At 40.7% G+C, this 19,692-nt stretch overlaps 2 protein-coding genes across 8 annotated transcripts in view; one reads left to right on the top strand and one right to left on the bottom strand.

Moving 5' to 3' along the window:
* Positions 1-19,692, top strand: part of LOC121387192 (folylpolyglutamate synthase, mitochondrial-like) — a 336,339-nt gene that overhangs the window by 40,440 nt on the left and 276,207 nt on the right. The window lies entirely within an intron of this gene.
* The window catches only part of LOC121387078 (folylpolyglutamate synthase, mitochondrial-like), a 99,915-nt gene continuing 84,154 nt past the window's right edge, over positions 3,932-19,692 (bottom strand). For 6 of the 7 annotated variants that reach the window (XM_041518095.1, XM_041518092.1, XM_041518097.1 and 3 more), the window contains 6 exons: positions 18,207-18,299; positions 14,260-14,357; positions 10,326-10,378; positions 8,846-8,921; positions 7,537-7,606; positions 3,932-5,174 (listed from right to left, as the gene is read on the bottom strand). In XM_041518095.1, the coding sequence (XP_041374029.1) occupies positions 4,756-5,174; positions 7,537-7,606; positions 8,846-8,921; positions 10,326-10,378; positions 14,260-14,357; positions 18,207-18,299 (809 nt within the window). In that variant the 3' untranslated portion in view covers positions 3,932-4,755. The remainder of the gene's footprint in view (positions 5,175-7,536; positions 7,607-8,845; positions 8,922-10,325; positions 10,379-14,259; positions 14,358-18,206; positions 18,300-19,692) is intronic. The other variant, XM_041518096.1, reaches the window with a different exon arrangement.

Here is a 19,692-nt window from a genome sequence, read left to right on the forward strand (position 1 = left end):
GGTCCTGTATGTCGCTAGCCACGTGCGTTCAGTTGAGGACATAAAACATATTTCGAGTTTCATAATATTAGTACTGACTTATGATGCTGATCGCCTAAATATAATTTGTTTTGATAACACCGGAATGGGGTTCATCTATACTAAACAATATCTCTATTTCGAATCTAAAGAGTCCGCTCGATGCGCGGTCGGTCTGGGATCGATCCCCGTCGGTGGGCCCATTGGGCTATTTCTCGTTCCAGCCAGTGCACCACGACTGGTTTATCAAAGGCCGTGGTATGTACTACCCTGTCTTTGGGATGGTTCATATAAAAGATCCCTTGCTGCTAATCGAAAAGAGTAGTCTATGAAGTGGCAAAAGCGGGTTTCCTCTCTCGATAGCTGTGTGGCGCCATATAACCGTATATAAAATGTGTTGAGTGCGTCGTTAAATAAAACATTTCTTTCCTTCCTTCCCATAGGCTGTATTACAAGTATTTGACTGTATTATAAATTTTACAAATTGATTATTTATAGTATTAGCGTTATCAACACACACACACACACACACACACACACACACACACACATGCGACCTTAATTCTAGTTCAATATATTTTCTGGGGTAGCACGACTCGAAACCCGCTAAAAGCTTCGCTCGCTACAGACCCCCCCCCCCCCCCACCCCCCTACAATTTTCTCAACGTGTGAATAACTAACCTGGTAGGACGGTGATCCGCGGCCAGGTTTTCTTGCTTTAACCTCCGAATCCATCTGTACTGGATTGGTATAATTACAAAATTGTCTGTCGCCTCCAAACGGAACGCAAAGCTTTGAAAGCTTGAATGGTGGTCAGTTGATTTTATACAGAGCGGTTCGAACAATACGTGATACACGTTGCATAGCAAGGGGGCGGGACGTAGCCTAGAGGTAAAACGCTCGGGTGATCCGCGGTCGGGTTAGAATCGAACTCCGTCGTTGGGCCCATTTTGGGTTATTTCTCGTTCCAGCTAGACAACCACGACTGGTGCAATAAAGGTCGTTGTATGTGCTATGCTGTCTGTGGAATAGTGCATATGAAAGATCCCTTGCTACTAAGTGTGCATATAAACGATCCCTTGCTACTAAGTGTGCATATAAACGATCCCTTGCTACTAAGTGTGCATATAAACGATCCCTTGCTACTAAGTGTGCTATATAATACGATCCCTTGCTACTAAGTGTGCATATAAACGATCCCTTGCTACTAAGTGTGCATATAAACGATCCCTTGCTACTAAGTGTGCATATAAACGATCCCTTGCTACTAAGTGTGCATATGAAAGATTCCTTGCTACTAAGTGTGCATATAAAAGATCCCTTGCTACTAAGTGTGCATATAAAAGATCCCTTGCTACTAAGTGTGCATATAAACGATCCCTTGCTACTAAGTGTGCATATAAACGATCCCTTGCTACTAAGTGTGCATATAAACGATCCCTTGCTACTAAGTGTGCATATAAACGATCCCTTGCTACTAAGTGTGCATATAAACGATCCCTTGCTACTAAGTGTGCATATAAAAGATTCCTTGCTACTAAGTGTGCATATAAACGATCCCTTGCTACTAAGAGTGCATATAAACGATCCCTTGCTACTAAGTGTGCATATGAAAGATCCCTTGCTACTAAGTGTGCATATAAACGATCCCTTGCTACTAAGTGTGCATATAAACGATCCCTTGCTACTAAGTGTGCATATAAACGATCCCTTGCTACTAAGTGTGCATATAAACGATCCCTTGCTACTAAGTGTGCATATAAACGATCCCTTGCTACTAAGTGTGCATATAAAAGATCCCTTGCTACTAAGTGTGCATATAAAAGATTCCTTGCTACTAAGTGTGCATATAAACGATCCCTTGCTACTAAGTGTGCATATAAACGATCCCTTGCTACTAAGTGTGCATATAAAAGATGCCTTGCTACTAAGTGTGCATATAAAAGATTCCTTGCTACTAAGTGTGCATATAAACGATCCCTTGCTACTAAGTGTGCATATAAACGATCCCTTGCTACTAAGTGTGCATATAAACGATCCCTTGCTACTAAGTGTGCATATAAACGATCCCTTGCTACTAAGTGTGCATATAAAAGATCCCTTGCTACTAAGTGTGCATATAAAAGATTCCTTGCTACTAAGTGTGCATATAAACGATCCCTTGCTACTAAGTGTGCATATAAAAGATTCCTTGCTACTAAGTGTGCATATAAAAGATTCCTTGCTACTAAGTGTGCATATAAAAGATGCCTTGCTACTAAGTGTGCATATAAACGATCCGTTGCTACTAAAGGAAAACACTGTATCGGGTTTCTTTTCTAAGACTATATGTCAAAATTATCAAACATTTGACATCCAATAGTTGATGATTAACAAACAAGATGATTGCATGATTGCACTGCAAGAAAAGAAAGAAATGCATTGTTAAATTGCAGATAGGAATATCTTTTCTCATTGCTCGCGTCTAATCGCATTATTGTCACGCCTGGAATGAGTCATGGTCCAATCTATGTATATATATATATATATAATTGACCGCAATTATTTTTTGGTTCAATCAAGTATGAACCGAAAAAACGATGCGCACACTGTATGACTCCGCCACAGACAGGGTAGTACATACCACGGCCTTTGATATATCAGTCGTGGTGCACTGGCTGGAACGAGAAATAGCCCAATGGGCCCACCAACGGGGATCCATCCCAGACCGACAGCGCATCAAGCGAGCGCTTTACCACTGGGCTACGTTCCGCCCGATAGAACCGATTATGTCCAAAACTTTCATTTTCAGAACAATTTTAACGTTTGAAACACAGGCCAATATGAACCATATCTGGAGTTAGGGTGGGGGTGGGGTGGAGGGCTCAACACAAGTCATATTTTTACCGTTATTTATATAGAGTTGGACAAAAACACCCAGTACGTGAGGGCACAGGTTCCCCAATCCACCCCCAACCCCCGGTTCTTAAAAGTCGGAGAATGTAAAGCTGGAGAACTAGAAAATGTGTGAGAACACACACGCACGTATACATGTGCACACACAAGCATATGCACACATACATTCATAAATCCACACGCACACACGCACGTATACATGTGCACACACATAAGCATATGCACACATAAATCCACACGCACACACGCGCACAAATCTTACTGGGAGTAGACAGGACGTGGTTAGATATTTTTGAGGGACGGGGGGGGGGGGGGGGGGGGGGGGGGGGTAGATTCTTTCAGTTTGCTTGCAAAGTTTAGTTATATTTTCTGAATGTGAATGCAATGTAGTTAGATATTCTGAGTGTGTATGTAGAGTTTGGATAGCTATTCTGAGTGTGTCTCTATCGAGCAGGATAGCTTAGGATAGTGTGTGTATATAGAGTTTGGATAAATATTGCGAGTGTGTATGCAAAGTTTGGATAGATATTCTGAGTGTGTATGCAGAGTTTGAATAGATATTCTGAGTGTATATACAGAGTTTGAATAGATATTCTGAGTGTGTATGCAAAGTTTGGATAGATATTCTGTGTGTATGCAATGTTTGAATAGATATTTTGAGTGTGTATGCAAAGTTTGGATTGCTATGCCAGGTCCGTAGGAACCGGGGGGAGGGGGTCATATCTAAAATTTACCCCCAATTGTGAGCCTTTTGTTTCTTTTTTTTAAATACATTGTTTACCATTTAACCAAAATCTGATATAGTTTGTACCCGATCCGTCAGTGCCCGACCCACCCCCACCCCCCACCCCCTCTCAAAGTGGACTGTATTCCGAGTGCGTGTGCAATGTTTGGATAGGCATTCTGAATGTGCATGCAGTTTTGCTGGATGTTCCGAGTTTAGTAAATGGTGGAATACCTATTTTATGTTACTAGTATTTCTAGTATATAGTATATCAAAAACACAATGCACTTAATATTTCATTTTTTTTATTATTTCTCCCTGCTCCTTTACAAACACGAACCATACGAATGTAATAACACGTGTTAATGCTACACTCGCGGTCTATTTCTTAAATACTGTAGCAAATGTCCAATTGCTATTGTCAACAAAAAACAACAACAACAACAACAACAAAAAATGATAATAATAATAATTACCACGGAAATTAGAGTCAATCGTTGTCTTTTTTAAATAACTATAAAAAATATACTTAAATCACCTTGTTCAAACATTAACCATTGGTTAACAAAACATTTTTTAAACATGGGGACTGAATGAATACAAATACAGGCCCGTAGGAGGCGGGGGGGGGGGTGTGTGTGTGTGTTGGTCTAGCCCCCCCCCCCCCCCCCTTTTTCGTCAGTTTTTATTTCGGGACTTTAAATAAGCCGGTAATAAGCCGAAAACACGCCAGAATCGCTATGAAGGGGGGTTAATATTTTTAAATTTTCCTTGCGGCGCTCGCAGTTTCGCACAAAACATTTTATACAACCATAAAACTGAGCCCCCCACCCCCCACCCCTTTCAAAATCCATCCTACGGACCTGAAATAATAATTGAAAATATATATTTTGTATTTATGCAAAAATAATTAAAAGGAAAATATTAGACTATCTCAGGGCCCTCTTTTAAACAATTAATATATTAGTAGGCGTGGATCGTGCATATTTAATTGGGGGTGGGGGTAAAAGAGTAATATAGTTTGGTGGCGTCGATAAACATGACTCCCTCAAAAATAATTACTTGACCAAAAATAGGGTTTGTTCTCACTGCCCCCCTCCCCCTAAACCTGCGCCTGCTTAGTATGGATGTTCACTCGACAAAAATCTGTAAACCGCTGCCACCAAACTCAAACTGCCCGTGACGAGGACCTGAATGTGATCTGCGTCTTTGAGTCTCTCGGGGACGCTGTACAGGTCTGAGTTTGCGACATGACTCAGTTTGGACTCACGGCCTTGAGTCGCCCAATGCAAAGCTTGCAGGTGGCTGGGGAACGCATAGGACGGGCAGTTCCCGCTATTGGTGACGTTTTCAGTATTCATTCTCGAACTGGATTTCTTCGCGTCACCGTGACGTGGTGGAGTCGTCATCGTGTACTCTGACGGCATGGTTCCACCAGTAACAGGACGGATTGAGTCACTACCCTGCAGGGCACACAGACTGTCCCACGTCATCTTGAACTCTTCACAACCCTTCATCAGTATGTCTCTGCTCTCACCTTGAAACGAATACAGCATGTGGTTATTGATTACTAAATCTCAAAGGCAGGTATAATAATTGTTTGACTGTATTATACATAGAGATTATTATACGAGATAGTGTGTCGTACTGATTTTACGAAACGAGTGTCAAGATTCGTGTATTGCACAGGCGCTTGACACAGATTAGTATAAATGAATAAAATTGTATATCGGTAAACTTGATATATTTCCGGAATATTTTGCTCATACTCTCTTCAAACATGACAAATTTAAAAACTAGGGTCTGTTTCTTTAAAACTCTGACTAAGCAGGGCACCTGTCTGAACACTTACATAATATCTCAACATCCATATAAGAGTACTACTGAACGTCACAACTTTCAACAAACTTGATTTAACTTTAATGAACAATAGTACACCATAATCTGACATCAAATAGCCAGTGTATTTTTCGTGCTGGGGTGTCGTTAAACATCTACTCTATTTTATTCTATTCTATTCTATTCTATTCCATTCTATTCAACAATAGTACTTTCCATATTATTAAAACAAAAACCTAGTACATCTAAATTAAAAGAACTGCTTAATTGTAATAACATAAGCCCCCTCTGTGAAAATTTAATGTCAAAATTCATCTCTGAAATTACAAGTAAATTCAGTAAACCATAGATAAACATCTTCAATATCATTTGATACTTTAAAAAAAATACTGACTTGTAAAAATCTTTCTGCTAGAGTTTTGAATGTCTTGTCACCATGTGTCTTCATTTGTAAAATGTGTATATAGCTATTTTGAATTATGTTTGTATATATTCTACGACGAACTCCTGTTGTCATTTTGTCACTGTAAATAACTATTGTACAACAATTCCTCATAATAAATGCTGTCTTTTGACGGCCTGAGTGTACTGAAATGAAGTTTCAAAGGTAAAGTATGTTTATACACCAGTACTACAGTCTATAGTACTGATACAGTATACTGATGGAAAGAAATAAGGGACCACATAAACAAAAGCAGCAAACAATGACAGCAACCAGAACCATCATCCATAGTATTAGGAAGATAACTGGATTCCTTACATTCAGTAAATAAAATGTGTTGAGTGCGTCGTTAAAGGGACATTTCTGAGGTTACTGCATTTTAAGATGTTTCCGACTAATAAAATATTTCTACGATTAAACTTACATATTAAATATATTTTCTTGTTTAAAATATCAGTGTCTGTATATTCAATGTGTTTCTGGTCGTCTTAATATTTGTAAGAAGCCCAAACTGGATACTGTCTGCAAATAATTTCGTACGTACGAAAACAATTATTTTAGGAAATAAAACGAAATTTACGCTAGTACAAATATTACAACGATCAGAAACGCGTTTATTATACAGCCACTGATATGTTATACAGGAAAATATATTTGATATGTAATTACAAGCGTTAAACAGTCTCTGTTAGTCGATAACATCTTAAAGGGACATACCCTAGTTCTTAAACACTAAGGCATAGTGTTGACCGTTAGAACCGTTTTTGATAACTGAAATCATACTTTACTTAGATTTTATTGTTAAGATGATCTATTTTCGTACATTTACAGTGGTTTTGGTAATCCTGGTGATTTTAATATCACAAAAGGCATTTCTCATATTTTTAAAAACGCACGTGCGTTTGAGAAGTAACAGTTATGGAGTCGAGTTTTAGTCTATTTTTAGAGGGTATGTAACAATTTCAAAGTCACAGACTCATGTTTCACTCATTTGCAACTTTATCCAAATGTGTTACAGGTGTGTAGATTAACTAAACTTAGTATGCATTTTCATGGGCTGAAACTAGGGTCTGTCCCTTTAAAAATTGCTGCAAACTCAGGAATGTCCCTTTAAATAAAAACATTTCCTTCCTTCCATTACAGCCAGTCAATCCCATATGACATACTTGTGTTTTTATACAGACGTTACTATGCTGGTAGTGAATTAAATTTGGTCTACAATATCACATGTTCCCATATTTCTTTCCTTCAATATATATAACTTGTTCATTGTTTTCCTAATTCAATCAGAACAGCGTTCATTTCATTTCAACATATTTTCGTGCTTATATTCAATTAAGGTTCAAGCACGCTGTTCTCGGCTGTCTGTCCAGGACAGTGGGCTAGTTGTTAATTGTTAGCGAGAGAGAAGAGGATGTAGTAGTCTTACACCTACCCACTGAGTAATTAAAAACTCGCTCTGGATGGGTTCCGGTACCAGGCTGCGAGCCCAGTACCTACCAGCTTTATGGCTGATGGCTTAACCACGACCCCACCGATGCCGGTAAAAATAACGTCGCACTATTTGTTTAGTGTGTTTACATTTAGTCAACAAAAGGCTTTGTATTATACTACTTACCAGGCGATTTCTCATCTAAATCATATACCGTCAAGCTAGGACAGGTCACAACTGCATCAAAATTGATTGTCTGCAATAATAAAACAAAAATTAAAATATATAGAGGCTATTTCATGTTTTATTATTTAAATTCGATTGTTGTGTCAGCGAGTGATGTGTTAAAACAGATCCCTTGCTACTAATGAAACAAATGTAGCGGGTTTCCTTTCTAAGACTATATGTCAGAATTACTAAATGTTTGACATCCAATAGCCGATGATTAATTAATCAATGTGCTCTAATGGTGTCGTTAAACAAAACAAACTTCTTCATTACTTCGCAATTCGTGAAAATATGGTTTTCACACATCAACCGTTGACATAAAAATCGTATTCGAAGAAAACACCATGGAATGGTCTATTTGTATATATATATATATATTTCCTAGTTTTCAGTCGCGTTCCCTCAAAAAAAAAAATTTCAACTTTTTGTTTGTATAAAAATAGTTTTGCACGTAAATAATTTTAGCTGCATGAAGTTAAGTTGTTCCTGTATGCGCAAGCTTGCAGATGTGTGTCTATGATGAGTTCAGTGTTCACCACATTGTTTAACGAGAGTAATGAGCGCTTTACGTTTGCGTGATCAAAAGTTGCATAATGATAGCCTAATAGTTTTTGCTTTGAAATTGTATAGATCTTCAAAATTACTAATGAACAATAGCCTCTGCCATTTTTATGTATATCTGCACTACCTAGACCGAGCCGTCCCTAGAATAATGCCCTTTAAAAAGTGATCAAAGTCAAATGTCAATGAAATATATGATAGTCATACTTATATATGAAGCAAAGTTGATTCTATGGCTTTTCCTCAGGTCCCCGTCACCCGTTCTCCCGCCCCTGGTAGTTTCGACGACGGTCAACGCTAACTTTCACGATTTAGTGATAAGAGATCTCAGAGTAACTGTTTTTAACTCTTCTAAATAATAATTTTTGGGTTATAAAACTCCAAAAGAGGAACCAATCACCGTTTAAAAATGGGTAATTTTGCTGTCAAGATGCCAAGAAAAAAATATTCTTGGCTTATAATACTATGCAAAATACTGCTTAAAATAGTTTTATAATTATTGTTTAAAAATAGATACTTTTCCGATTCAGATGCCAAGAAAAGGCGTTTAGAGCTATCCAATTTTTGCTTTAGTCCGGCTGTGGTGCACTGGTTGGAACGAGAAGAAACCTACTCAGTTGAATGGATCCACCGAGGTGGTTCGATCCTGCGACAGCAAGCACCTCAAGCGAGCACTCAATCGACTGAGCCAAATCCCGCCCCTTACCTTCAAAAGAGACAGCATATCAGCAACATTTTCCTTGTCGCTAAGACCAAAGAAGAGAATCTTGCCGACTCGCCCTCTAGAAAAGAAAACAATGAGAAATGAATGAAAAAGGGGGGCAGGACGTAGCCCAGTGGTAAAGCGTCCGCTTCATGCGCGGTCGGTCTGGGATCGATCCCCGTCGATGGGCTCATCGAGCTATTTTTCGTTCCAGCTAGTGCACCACGACTGGTATATCAAAGGCCGCGGTATGTGCTATCCTGTCTGTTGGATGGTGCATATAAAAGATTCCTTTGCTAATAATGGAATAATGTAGCGGATTTCATTTCTAAGACTATGTCAAAATTACCAAATGTTTGACATTCAACAGCCGATGATTAATACATCAATGTGCTCCAGTGGTGTCTTTTAATAAAACAAACTTTGAAAGAAAACGACGCATCAGCACATTTTAAACTATAACCATTTCAGTGTCTTATTCTAGGCTTAGACTACCAACTGCCAGCAGAAAGCACTCAACACATTTTATTTACGGTTATATGGCGTCGGACATATGGTTAAGGACCACACATATATTGAGAGAGGAAACCCGCTGTCGCCACTTCATGGGCTACATAATTTTTCGATCAGCAGCAATGGATCTTTTATATGCATCCTCCCACAGACAGGACAGCACATACCACGGCCTTTGATGTACCAGTCGTGGTGCATTGGCTGGAACGAGAAATAGTCCAATGGGCCCACTGACGGAGATCAATTCCAAACCGACTGCGCATCAAGCGAGCGCTTTACCATTGGGCTACGTCTGGCCCCCCCCCCCCCCCCCCCCCCGAAAGAAAGAGAAGCTACTACTACACAATTATTTAAAAAAAGAATAATTAGCAACAATGTATCTTTTTTTAAGATGTACTCGTTCCTGCCAGTGCACCATGACTGGTATATCAAATATTGTGGTATGTGCTATCCTGTCTGTGGGAGGATGCATATAAAAGATCCCTTGCTACTAATGGAAAAATTATGTCCCAAGGTGAGATTCGACTGAATGCATAAAAATAATATACACTTATTATAATTCAGATACCGGAGAATATCATTTCGAAGCCGTAGAAAGATGAAAACCAAATATTATGCCGTTTGCTACGACACCACTAGAGCACATTGATCTATTTATCAACGGCTATTGGATGTCAAACATTTGGTAATTTTAACATTTAGTCTTAGAGAGGAAACCCGCTAAAAATGTAATTACTAGCAAGGGATGTTTTATGTGCACAATCCCACAGACATGATATCACATACCACGGTCGTTGGTATACCAGTCGTGGTGCACTGGCTGGAACGAGAAATAGCCCAATGGGACCACCGACAGGGATCGATCCCAGACCGACCGCGTATCAAGGGGGCGCTTTACCACTGGGCTACGTGCACCTAGCAGGGCAAATGTCACGTCTCTGATATTCAAATCTCCTAGTTAAAGACTCACTTAATAGTGGCTGCATCCTTCTCTGACTTCTCCGAGAACCACTGAACACATGGCTGCAATTGAAAGCATGATATATATATAGTATTATTTGTACAGAATCAAAGACATCGTAAAGACAATCAAGTGAGTGAACTAATGGTGATGCTAAACACTATAAACCACGTTCGATTCGCATAAACGTAGCCATAGTCAACGTTTGTACTGAAACCTCAATCCTCAGAGAAGCACGTGCATCATGAAATTCTGTAACTCTACATGCCGAAACCTCCGTTGGTGGGGCATAAAAGGCCACATCAGCAGTGATTCAAATATACCGCACAACGACACTGTAGATAGCGCAATAATGCCAAGATTGACGTCAGCTCAACGCAATAATGTCATTGGGAGATTGCAAGCAGGAGCAACTCAACAAGCTGTGACAAGGCACTTTGGCATCTCCAGACAGACCATCTCTGCTTTGATGATGATGATGACTAGTTTAACGTGCCCACTAAGGTTTCGAACACGCCCATCCCGAGTCCGACCTCCGATAAGATCGGTGGCCCGACTCGGGATGTGTGTGTGTGTGTGTGTGTGTGTGTGTGTGTGTGTGTAGTGTTGAAAATGGGTAGAATTTTTAAAATAGCAATTAGTAAAAAGGTTAATAGAATAAAAAGAATTGACTGCTCGGCCGAATATTTATATAATTTGGAGCATTTTAGGACAGTCCAAAAATAAATAAGAGAAAGAAGAGAGGATCAGACTATTTAATAATATTAAAAAATAAAAATTTCGACATAAAATTTTGAACGAAGGTCTAAATATTTAAAGTCCGATCTATATGTCCACGTGAGTGGCCTCGTTAAGGCCATTAGGGTGCGGAGGTTGAGCCTACGGCGAGCTGAGGAGCGGTGTCACACTCAGGGACGGGAGCAGATGACGTCTCGTGGCCAAGTCTTGGAGGACGACTTCGTAGCCGGCGCCGCAGATCGTCTTGACTATTCGATGGATGGTGGTGTTGTCCATGTCTGTCAGTAGAATCGCTTGGCGGTAGATCTTCTGGCGCCGGTGGGTCACGATGAGTCCCGTCCTGTTCTCTAGTAGGCCGAGTGTGTGGAGCTCATAGTGGCATCCGTCTGGTAATGGTTTCCAGTTCTGATTGGAAAACCGGTCCCTCAGCTTCGCTGTATCTGTGGTATCACCCTGCACGTAGTCGTGGAACTGAGCCTTGAGTTTCCCCAAGGCCAAGTACCAGTCATCCTTGCGTGCAGGGGCGTGAGGCTGTCGTGCTGGCTGGACTGAAGGAGATGTTGCCTGCACCGGAGCAGGTATGGGCGTAGAAGTCGACACAGGAGGCGGCGGTGGCGACTGGGTCATGGCGGTGTCCAGCAGGCCTGCCGTAGCGTCGAAGGAAGTCTCCGCTGGTGGCGTCGTCTTCCTCTTCGGCGAAGTAGTGGAACTCCAGCAAAGTCCCAAACTAAGCTATCATACCTCCCAGGTGTGTGTGTGTGTGTGTGGGTGTGGGGGGGGGGGGTAAATCGAGAGCACAAGGTACAGCGACTTGTCTCATCGCGAGCTTGAGTCGAAGTGATCTCTGCTTTGTGGGCACGGTACAACACCACTCAAAGTGTTAATGACAGGCCAAGGTCAGATGGTGCCAAAGTAGCCACCGCCGCTCAAGATCGATACATCCGGGTGTGTCATCTTTGAAATGGAACCACAACAGCGACACAAATCCCTGGATTACGCAGGAATTCTGACAAGACAGTTCGTAATCTGCTGAGGGAGGCAGGAATTTCCCCCTAGACGACTAGTGCGACGTAACGTTTTCACCCCACGCCACTTAGCGGAGCGTCTGCAGTGGTGCCAGCAGAGGGTGAAATGGACACGTGCCAGGTGGAGGACTGTTTCGTTTTCAGGTGCGTGTTTTCTCCTGTCACGAGCTGATGGACGCACACGTGTCTATAGACGTTGAGGGGAACGTTATGCTCCAAACTGCGTGCAACAAGTCGACCGTTTAGGTGGTGGCAGTGTAATAGTTTGGGCAGGAATCCATCATGGTGGTAGGACGGTTCTTGTACATCAGATATCGAGACGAGATCCTGCAGCATCATGTCATTCCGCACATGAACGTCAATGGTGGAATGTTTCAGCATGACAATGCCATACCATACGTTACACGTGTTAGTCAGGAGTTTCTGCAGCGCCACAACGTCCAGATATTACCTTGGCCAGCTCGTTCGCCGGATTTAAACCCAATAGAACATCTATGGGATGCACTTGATCAGTGTGTGCGCCGGAGGAATCCACCATCTAAGACACTTCCGCAACTTCTTACGGCACTGCAGTATGAGTGGCAGAACATTCCACAACGTGTTGTGCAACGTTTGATTGCTTCCATGCGTCGCCGTTGTCAAGCTGTCATCAGGGCTCGTGGTGGTCATAACCGATACTGACATTTTGCCCACCCTATGTCGCACATATGCCTGTGTACATGTTTCAGGTGGATTCCCAGAGATACTGTTTCGGACATGTACAGAGTAATCCCCTTCCCATGACGTCTTGATCTTTGGTTGCTTGTATCATGTCTACTAGGTTATTTTTCTTATTAAACTTTGAAAATCAATTTCAAGTTTCTTTTTTTGAAGAATATATATATATATATATATATATATATATATACACACACTAGTATATATATATATATATATATATATATATATATATATATATATATATATATATATATATAAATAAATGTCATACAGATAAAAATAGAAAAAGAAAGACACAGAGAGACGGTCAAGGTTGACTTAAACAGTGCATCAAGACTAGTATATCATAGGCCGTGGTATGTGCTATCCTGTCTATAGGATGGTGTATATAAAAGATCCCCTGCTACTAATGGCCTAATTCTCCCCCTGGTCGAATCGCTGGCCATGCCAGGGGTAAGACCGGGGGGGGGGGGGGGGGGCATGCCTGAACCCCAGTGGATAGAGGCATGTAAAACATGGTCTGAAGTCTGAATGGGCAAATGTAGCGGGTTTCCTCTCGAAGACTACATTACCAAATGTTTGACATCCAATAGCCAAAGATTAATAAATCAATATGCTCTAGTAGCGTCGTTAAACAAAGCAATCGTTTAACTTCATACAGACACATACAGTTAGCTGGACCCACAAACAGACACATACAGAAATATTTATGAACAGATACAGGGACGGACGGACAGACACATACATAAAGATGTATGGACAGAGACATACAAAGAAGATACGCGATATACGCCAATTAAAAAACCCATTTTTACTGAAAATGAAAAATGGATATATCGCGTTTTGTGCCTGAACTCTTCATATATATATATATATATATATATATATATATATATATATATATATATATATATATATAATTATATATATATATATACAGAAAGATACGCGGACGCGGACAGGTACAGACAGACAAACAGACAGACTGACAGAGAGAGAGACAGACAGACAGACAGACAGAAAGACATATACAGACAGAGAGACAGATAGACAGACATATACAAACAAATAGGTGGACAGACAAGCAGACAGACATATACAAAAGATAGGCGGACAGACAGACAAACAGATAAGCAGACATACATACACAGAATATAGGCGGACAGACAGACATATAGAAAATATAGACAGACGGACAGACAGACAGACAACAGACAGACATACACAGAAGATAGACGGAAAGACAGACAAAGACATACTGACATACACAGAAGATAGGTGGAGAGACAGACAAGCAGAAAAACGGGCAAGTATATACAGAACATGGCGGACAGACATACAAACAAGCAGACAGACACAAAACAAATAGGTGGACAGATAGACAGACAATCAGAAAGACATATACAGAAGATATGCGGACAGACAGACAGACAGACAGACAGACAAGCAGACAGACCGACCCGCATACTGTGCTCGATTTCCGCTCCGTCCAGAAAGTAGGTCAGTCGAGGACGACAGATCGTCTGAGTTCTGCCGGGCCACGAACACCGGGCCAGTCCTGTAACAGACGAAAGGGCTCGGTGTATCCATTCAACTGACCCACCACCCCCCCCCACCCCCCCCCCCCCCCACCCACCCGCTCAAACCAGTGCACCACAACTGCTCACAGACCGAATAATGTTTTTTCCTGTCAGAGGGAAACTACATATTAAGGATCCCTTGTTGCATTAGGAAAAAATGTAGCGGGTTTCCTCTAATGACAGCGTGTCAGAATTACCAATGTTTGACATCCAATAGCCGATAATTAATTAATCAATGTGCTCCAGTGGTGTCGTTAAACAAAGGAAACGTTAACTTTAACTGTGTAACAGACGAACCACACCGTTTTAAAGTACTAGACGCATTTTCAAACCGCGAAAACAGACACGAGTTCGGTCAATCTAAAACCTTACAACACACATGGAAGGAAGGACGGAAATGTTTTATTTAACGACGCACTCAACACAAATTTTATTTACGGTTATATGGCGTTGGACATATGGTGAAGGACCACACAGATATTAAGAGAGGAAACCCACTGTCGCAACTTCATGGGCTACTCTTTTCGATTAGTAGTAAGGAAACATTTATATGCACAATCCCACAGACAGGATAGTACATACCAAGGTCTTTGTTACACTAGTTGTGGAGCATTGCTTGGAACGAGAACTTTCCCAATGGGTCCACCGACGGGGATCGATCCTGGATCGACCGCGTATCAGGCGAGCGCTGTACCTAACTCACATGGCTAAAGCTATAATAGAGTTAAAGAAGAGTTTGTGACGTTGGAATCGGAAAATGCCCTTAATAAGCAGACTACAGCTCGTTTTCATAACCGTTACTTCTCATAGGTATGTGCATTTCTCAAAATATGAAAAATGTATTTAGTTGTAAAGGAAGGAAGGGAAGAAATGTTTTATTTAACGACGTACTCAAAACATTTTATTTACGGTTATATGGCGTCAGACATATGGTTAAGGACCACACAGATATTGAGAGAGAAACCTGCTGTCGCCACTTCATGGGCTACTCTTTTCAATTTGCAGCAAGGGAACTTTTATATGCACCATCCTACAGATAGGATAGCACGTGCTATGGCCTTTGATATACCAGTCGTGGTGCACTGGCTGGAACGAGAAATAGCCCAATAGGCACACCAATGGGGATCGATCCCAGACCGACGTCGTGGTATAAGGTATACCAGGGTGACCATAAACCGTTCCGATGTACGGAATTAAACAATAAAATATACGTGTTACTAATATCTGATTTCGGTTATCAAAAATGGCTTTAATAGTGAAAATAAAAACACATAGTGTTTAAAAATTGGGATCTGTCTCTTTAACGTGGGTCCGACGCCACATAACCGTAAATAAAATGTGTTGAGTGCGTCGTTAAATAAACCATTTCCTTTAACGTGGGAGTGGGACGTAGACCAGTTGTAAGTTTTTAAGCGCTCGGCTGATGCGCAATTGGACTAGGATCGATCCTCGTCGGTGGGCCCATTGGGCTATTTCTCTTTCCAGCCAGTGTACCACTACTGGTATACCAAAAGCCGTAGTATGTGCTATCCCGTATGTGGAGTGCTGCATATAAGATTCCACTAATGGAAAAATGTAGCGGGTTTCCTCTCTAAGACTGTACATCAGAATTATGCCTTTTTTAAGATCCAGTAGCCGATAATTCAAAATTCAACATGCTCTAGTGGTGCCATGACACAAAAAAAACTAACTTGTTTTCAGTTTTAATGAAAATGATCCGAACACTGGAGCACACTGATTTATTAAACATTGGCTATTGGATGTCAAACAGTTGGTAATTTTGACATATAGTCGTAGAGTTAAAGTTTATGTTGTTTAACGACAACACTAGAGCACATTGATTTAGTAATCATCTACTATTGGATGTTAAACATTTGGTAATTTTGATATATAGTCTTGGAGAGGAAACTCGCTATATGTTCCTATTTGTAGCAAGGGATTTTTATATGCACCATCCCACAGACAGGATAGCACATACCACGGAGTTTGATATACCAGTCGTGCTGCAATGGCTGTAACGAGAAATAGCTCAATGGGCCCATCGACGGGGATCGATCCCAGACCGAAAGCGCATCAGACAAGCGCTTTGCATATAGGGGAATGTCAGAGTAACTCTCCATTCCTGAAAAATAATGGAAACTAGACCCGATAGGGCAGAGTCCCATTATTTTTTAGGAATGGAGAGTTACGAGGATATTCCCCTACTTAAAATACACCACTAAATAATAATTTTATGTGAATATATGTTAGTATGGAATTTAATACTAGTGATTTTGGTGTGTTAATTTAGTAGGGTTTCATCTCTCCATTGTTGAAAAATAATGGAGCGTTGAGACAATACTGTGGAGTCACAGGTGTATGTTACCAGTGAGCGGGCTGCATCCAGCCATCATTGCAATCAGTGTGCCATAACTAGTACACCAACAGCTGCTGTCTGTATATAGGGAATGCTTTGTTTTGAACATTTGGTTCAGCTACATCTGTTAATGGATTAACAGTTGTTTATCAAATACCGTTTAAATCTTTTAGAATTGTGTAGCAGTCTGTGAAAATTGCAGAGAATCTCGTTACAATACTAAACAGAATACGTATATTGCTACTAATGGAGAAAACAAAAATATAGCGAGTTTCCCTCTCCAAGACTTTATGCCAGAATTACCAAAGGTTTGACATCCAATAGCCGATGATTAATTGTTCAATATGATCTAGTGGTGTCGTTAAACAAAACAAATTTTAACCCTACAATACTGTCATGTCTATACTGTAGGAAAAAGATTTGTTTTGTTTAACGACACCACTGGAGCACATTGATTTATTAATCATCGGCTACTGGATGTCAAAACTTTGGTAATTTTGATATATAGTCTTAGAGAGGAAAACCGCTACATTTTTCCATTAGTAGCCAGGGATCTTTTATATGCAACATCCACGGTAGGACAGCACATACCTTTGATATACCAGTCGTGGTGCACTGACTGGAATACTGTAGGAAAATGCATGTAAAAGATCTCCTGCGGTTTTGTTCGATGGGTGTATAGAACTGACAGTCGGTTTCTTGTTGCTATCAGAAACATGGTCTAAATATATTTTAGGGGCGGGACGTAGCCCCGTGGTAAAGCGTCCGCTTGATGCCCGGTCGGTCTGGGATCGATCCCCATCAGTGGGCCCATTGGACTATTTTTCGTTCCAGCCAGTGCACCACGATTGGTATATCAAATGTTGTGGTATGTGCTATCCTGTATATGTAGTGGTGCATATAAAAAAAGTCCTCGATAATTTAGCGGATTTTCTTTCTAAGACAATATCTCAAATTTACCAAATATTTTACATCCAATAGCCAATGATCAATGTGCTCTAGTGGCGTCGTTAAACAAAACAAACTTTCTAAATATATTTTAAACACTAAATATATATATATATATATATATATATATATATATATATAGATAGATAGATAGATATTGATATATAGATTATAATGTGCTGAGGTGTTGTTAAATAAATATGATCCAACCTGTCCCTAATTAGGGATTGATTAAGGAGGCGAAGGTATAAAAGCGAAACGTATGACCCAGTTTTGTTTGGGACACACACAGCATCGTCGAGAAGGGGTGGGGCCATACAACTATATAAGAAGATAGTGCCCCCTCCTTTCACCCTAGTTGAAACTCAACTACATATATAGCTGTCTACCCTACCCTCAATTTGTTGTCACCTTCCGACGCTTACGGTTCTTTACTAGTGTCAAAGAATTTGTTTTACAAGAAAGCTATAACCTGGTTGTGGATGAGTCTAACTTGTTATACCAGGAATAAACTAAAACTTACCTTGAATTTCGTCAGGACTGAGTTGATAGACAGGCAACATAGGAACGTCCTTCACACTAGGCACTGACCACACATCATAGACATACTGACTTTCTGCGAAAATTAAAAAACCTAAAGCATTAGTCATGTATCTCTCGTAATTCCTGTATGGAATGTTCTCTAACCGTATTATCTTTACATTTGACAATACGAGTGTCCTCTAACCATATTATGATTATATATAACAATACCAGTGTCCTCTAGCCGTATTATGTTTATATATGACAATACGAGTGTCGTCTAGCCGTATTATGTTTATATGTGACAATACCTGTGTCCTCTAGCCGTATTGTGTTTATATGCGACAATACCAGTGTCCTCTAGCCGTATTGTGTTTATATGTGACAATACGAGTGTCCTCTAGCCGTATTCTGTTTATATGTGACAATACGAGTGTCGTCTAGCCGTATTCTGTTTATATGTGACAATACGATTATTCTCTAGCCGTATTATGTTTATATGTGACAATACGATTGTTCTCTAACCGTATTATGTTTATATGTGACAATACGATTCTCCTCTAGCCGTATTCTGTTTATGTGTGACAATACGAGCGTCTTCTAGCCGTATTATGTTTATATATGATAATACGAGTGTCTTCTAGCCGTATTATGTTTATATTTGACAATACGAGCGTCTTCTAGCCGTATTATGTTTATATATGATAATACGAGTGTCTTCTAGCCGTATTATGTTTATATATGATAATACGAGTGTCTTCTAGCCGTGTTTTCAGGTGAGTCTGTTTTCTCCTGTCACGAGCTGATGGACGCACACGTGTCTATAGACGTTGAGGGGAACGTTATGCTCCAAACTGCGTGCAACAAGTCGACCGTTTAGGTGGTGGCAGTGTAATGGTGTGGGCAGGAATCCATCATGGTGGTAGGACGGTTCTTGTACATCAGATATCGAGACGAGATCCTGCAGCATCACGTCATTCCGCACATGAACGCCAATGGTGGAATGTTTCAGCATGACAATGCCATACCATACGTTACACGTGTTAGTCAGGAGTTTCTGCAGCGCCACAACGTCCAGATATTACCTTGATCAGCTCGTTCGCCGGATTTAAATCCAATAGAACATCTATGGGATGCACTTGATCAGTGTGCGCGCCGGAGGAATCCACCACCTCAGACACTTCCGCAACTTCTTACGGCACTGCAGCATAAGTGGCAGAACATTCCACAACGTGTTGTGCAACGTCTGATTGCGTCGCCGTTGTCAAGCTGTCATCAGGGGTCTTATGCATGAACCGAGACAACCAAAAGTTTCTTAACAACTCATTGTCCCGGACTATATACGTCAAGACTTTGGCCGTCGTCAGTTTTCTATGCATGGACCCGACGTGCGACTACGACAACGAAGTTCCAGACTTTAGCACTATTGTCACAGCGTTCGCTGTATTTCTATTTATAAAGTAGGAAATCCCAATAATTTTCTTGCA

This window comes from Gigantopelta aegis, chromosome 13 (genome assembly GCF_016097555.1).
Source record: "Gigantopelta aegis isolate Gae_Host chromosome 13, Gae_host_genome, whole genome shotgun sequence".
Classification (NCBI taxonomy): domain Eukaryota; kingdom Metazoa; phylum Mollusca; class Gastropoda; order Neomphalida; family Peltospiridae; genus Gigantopelta; species Gigantopelta aegis.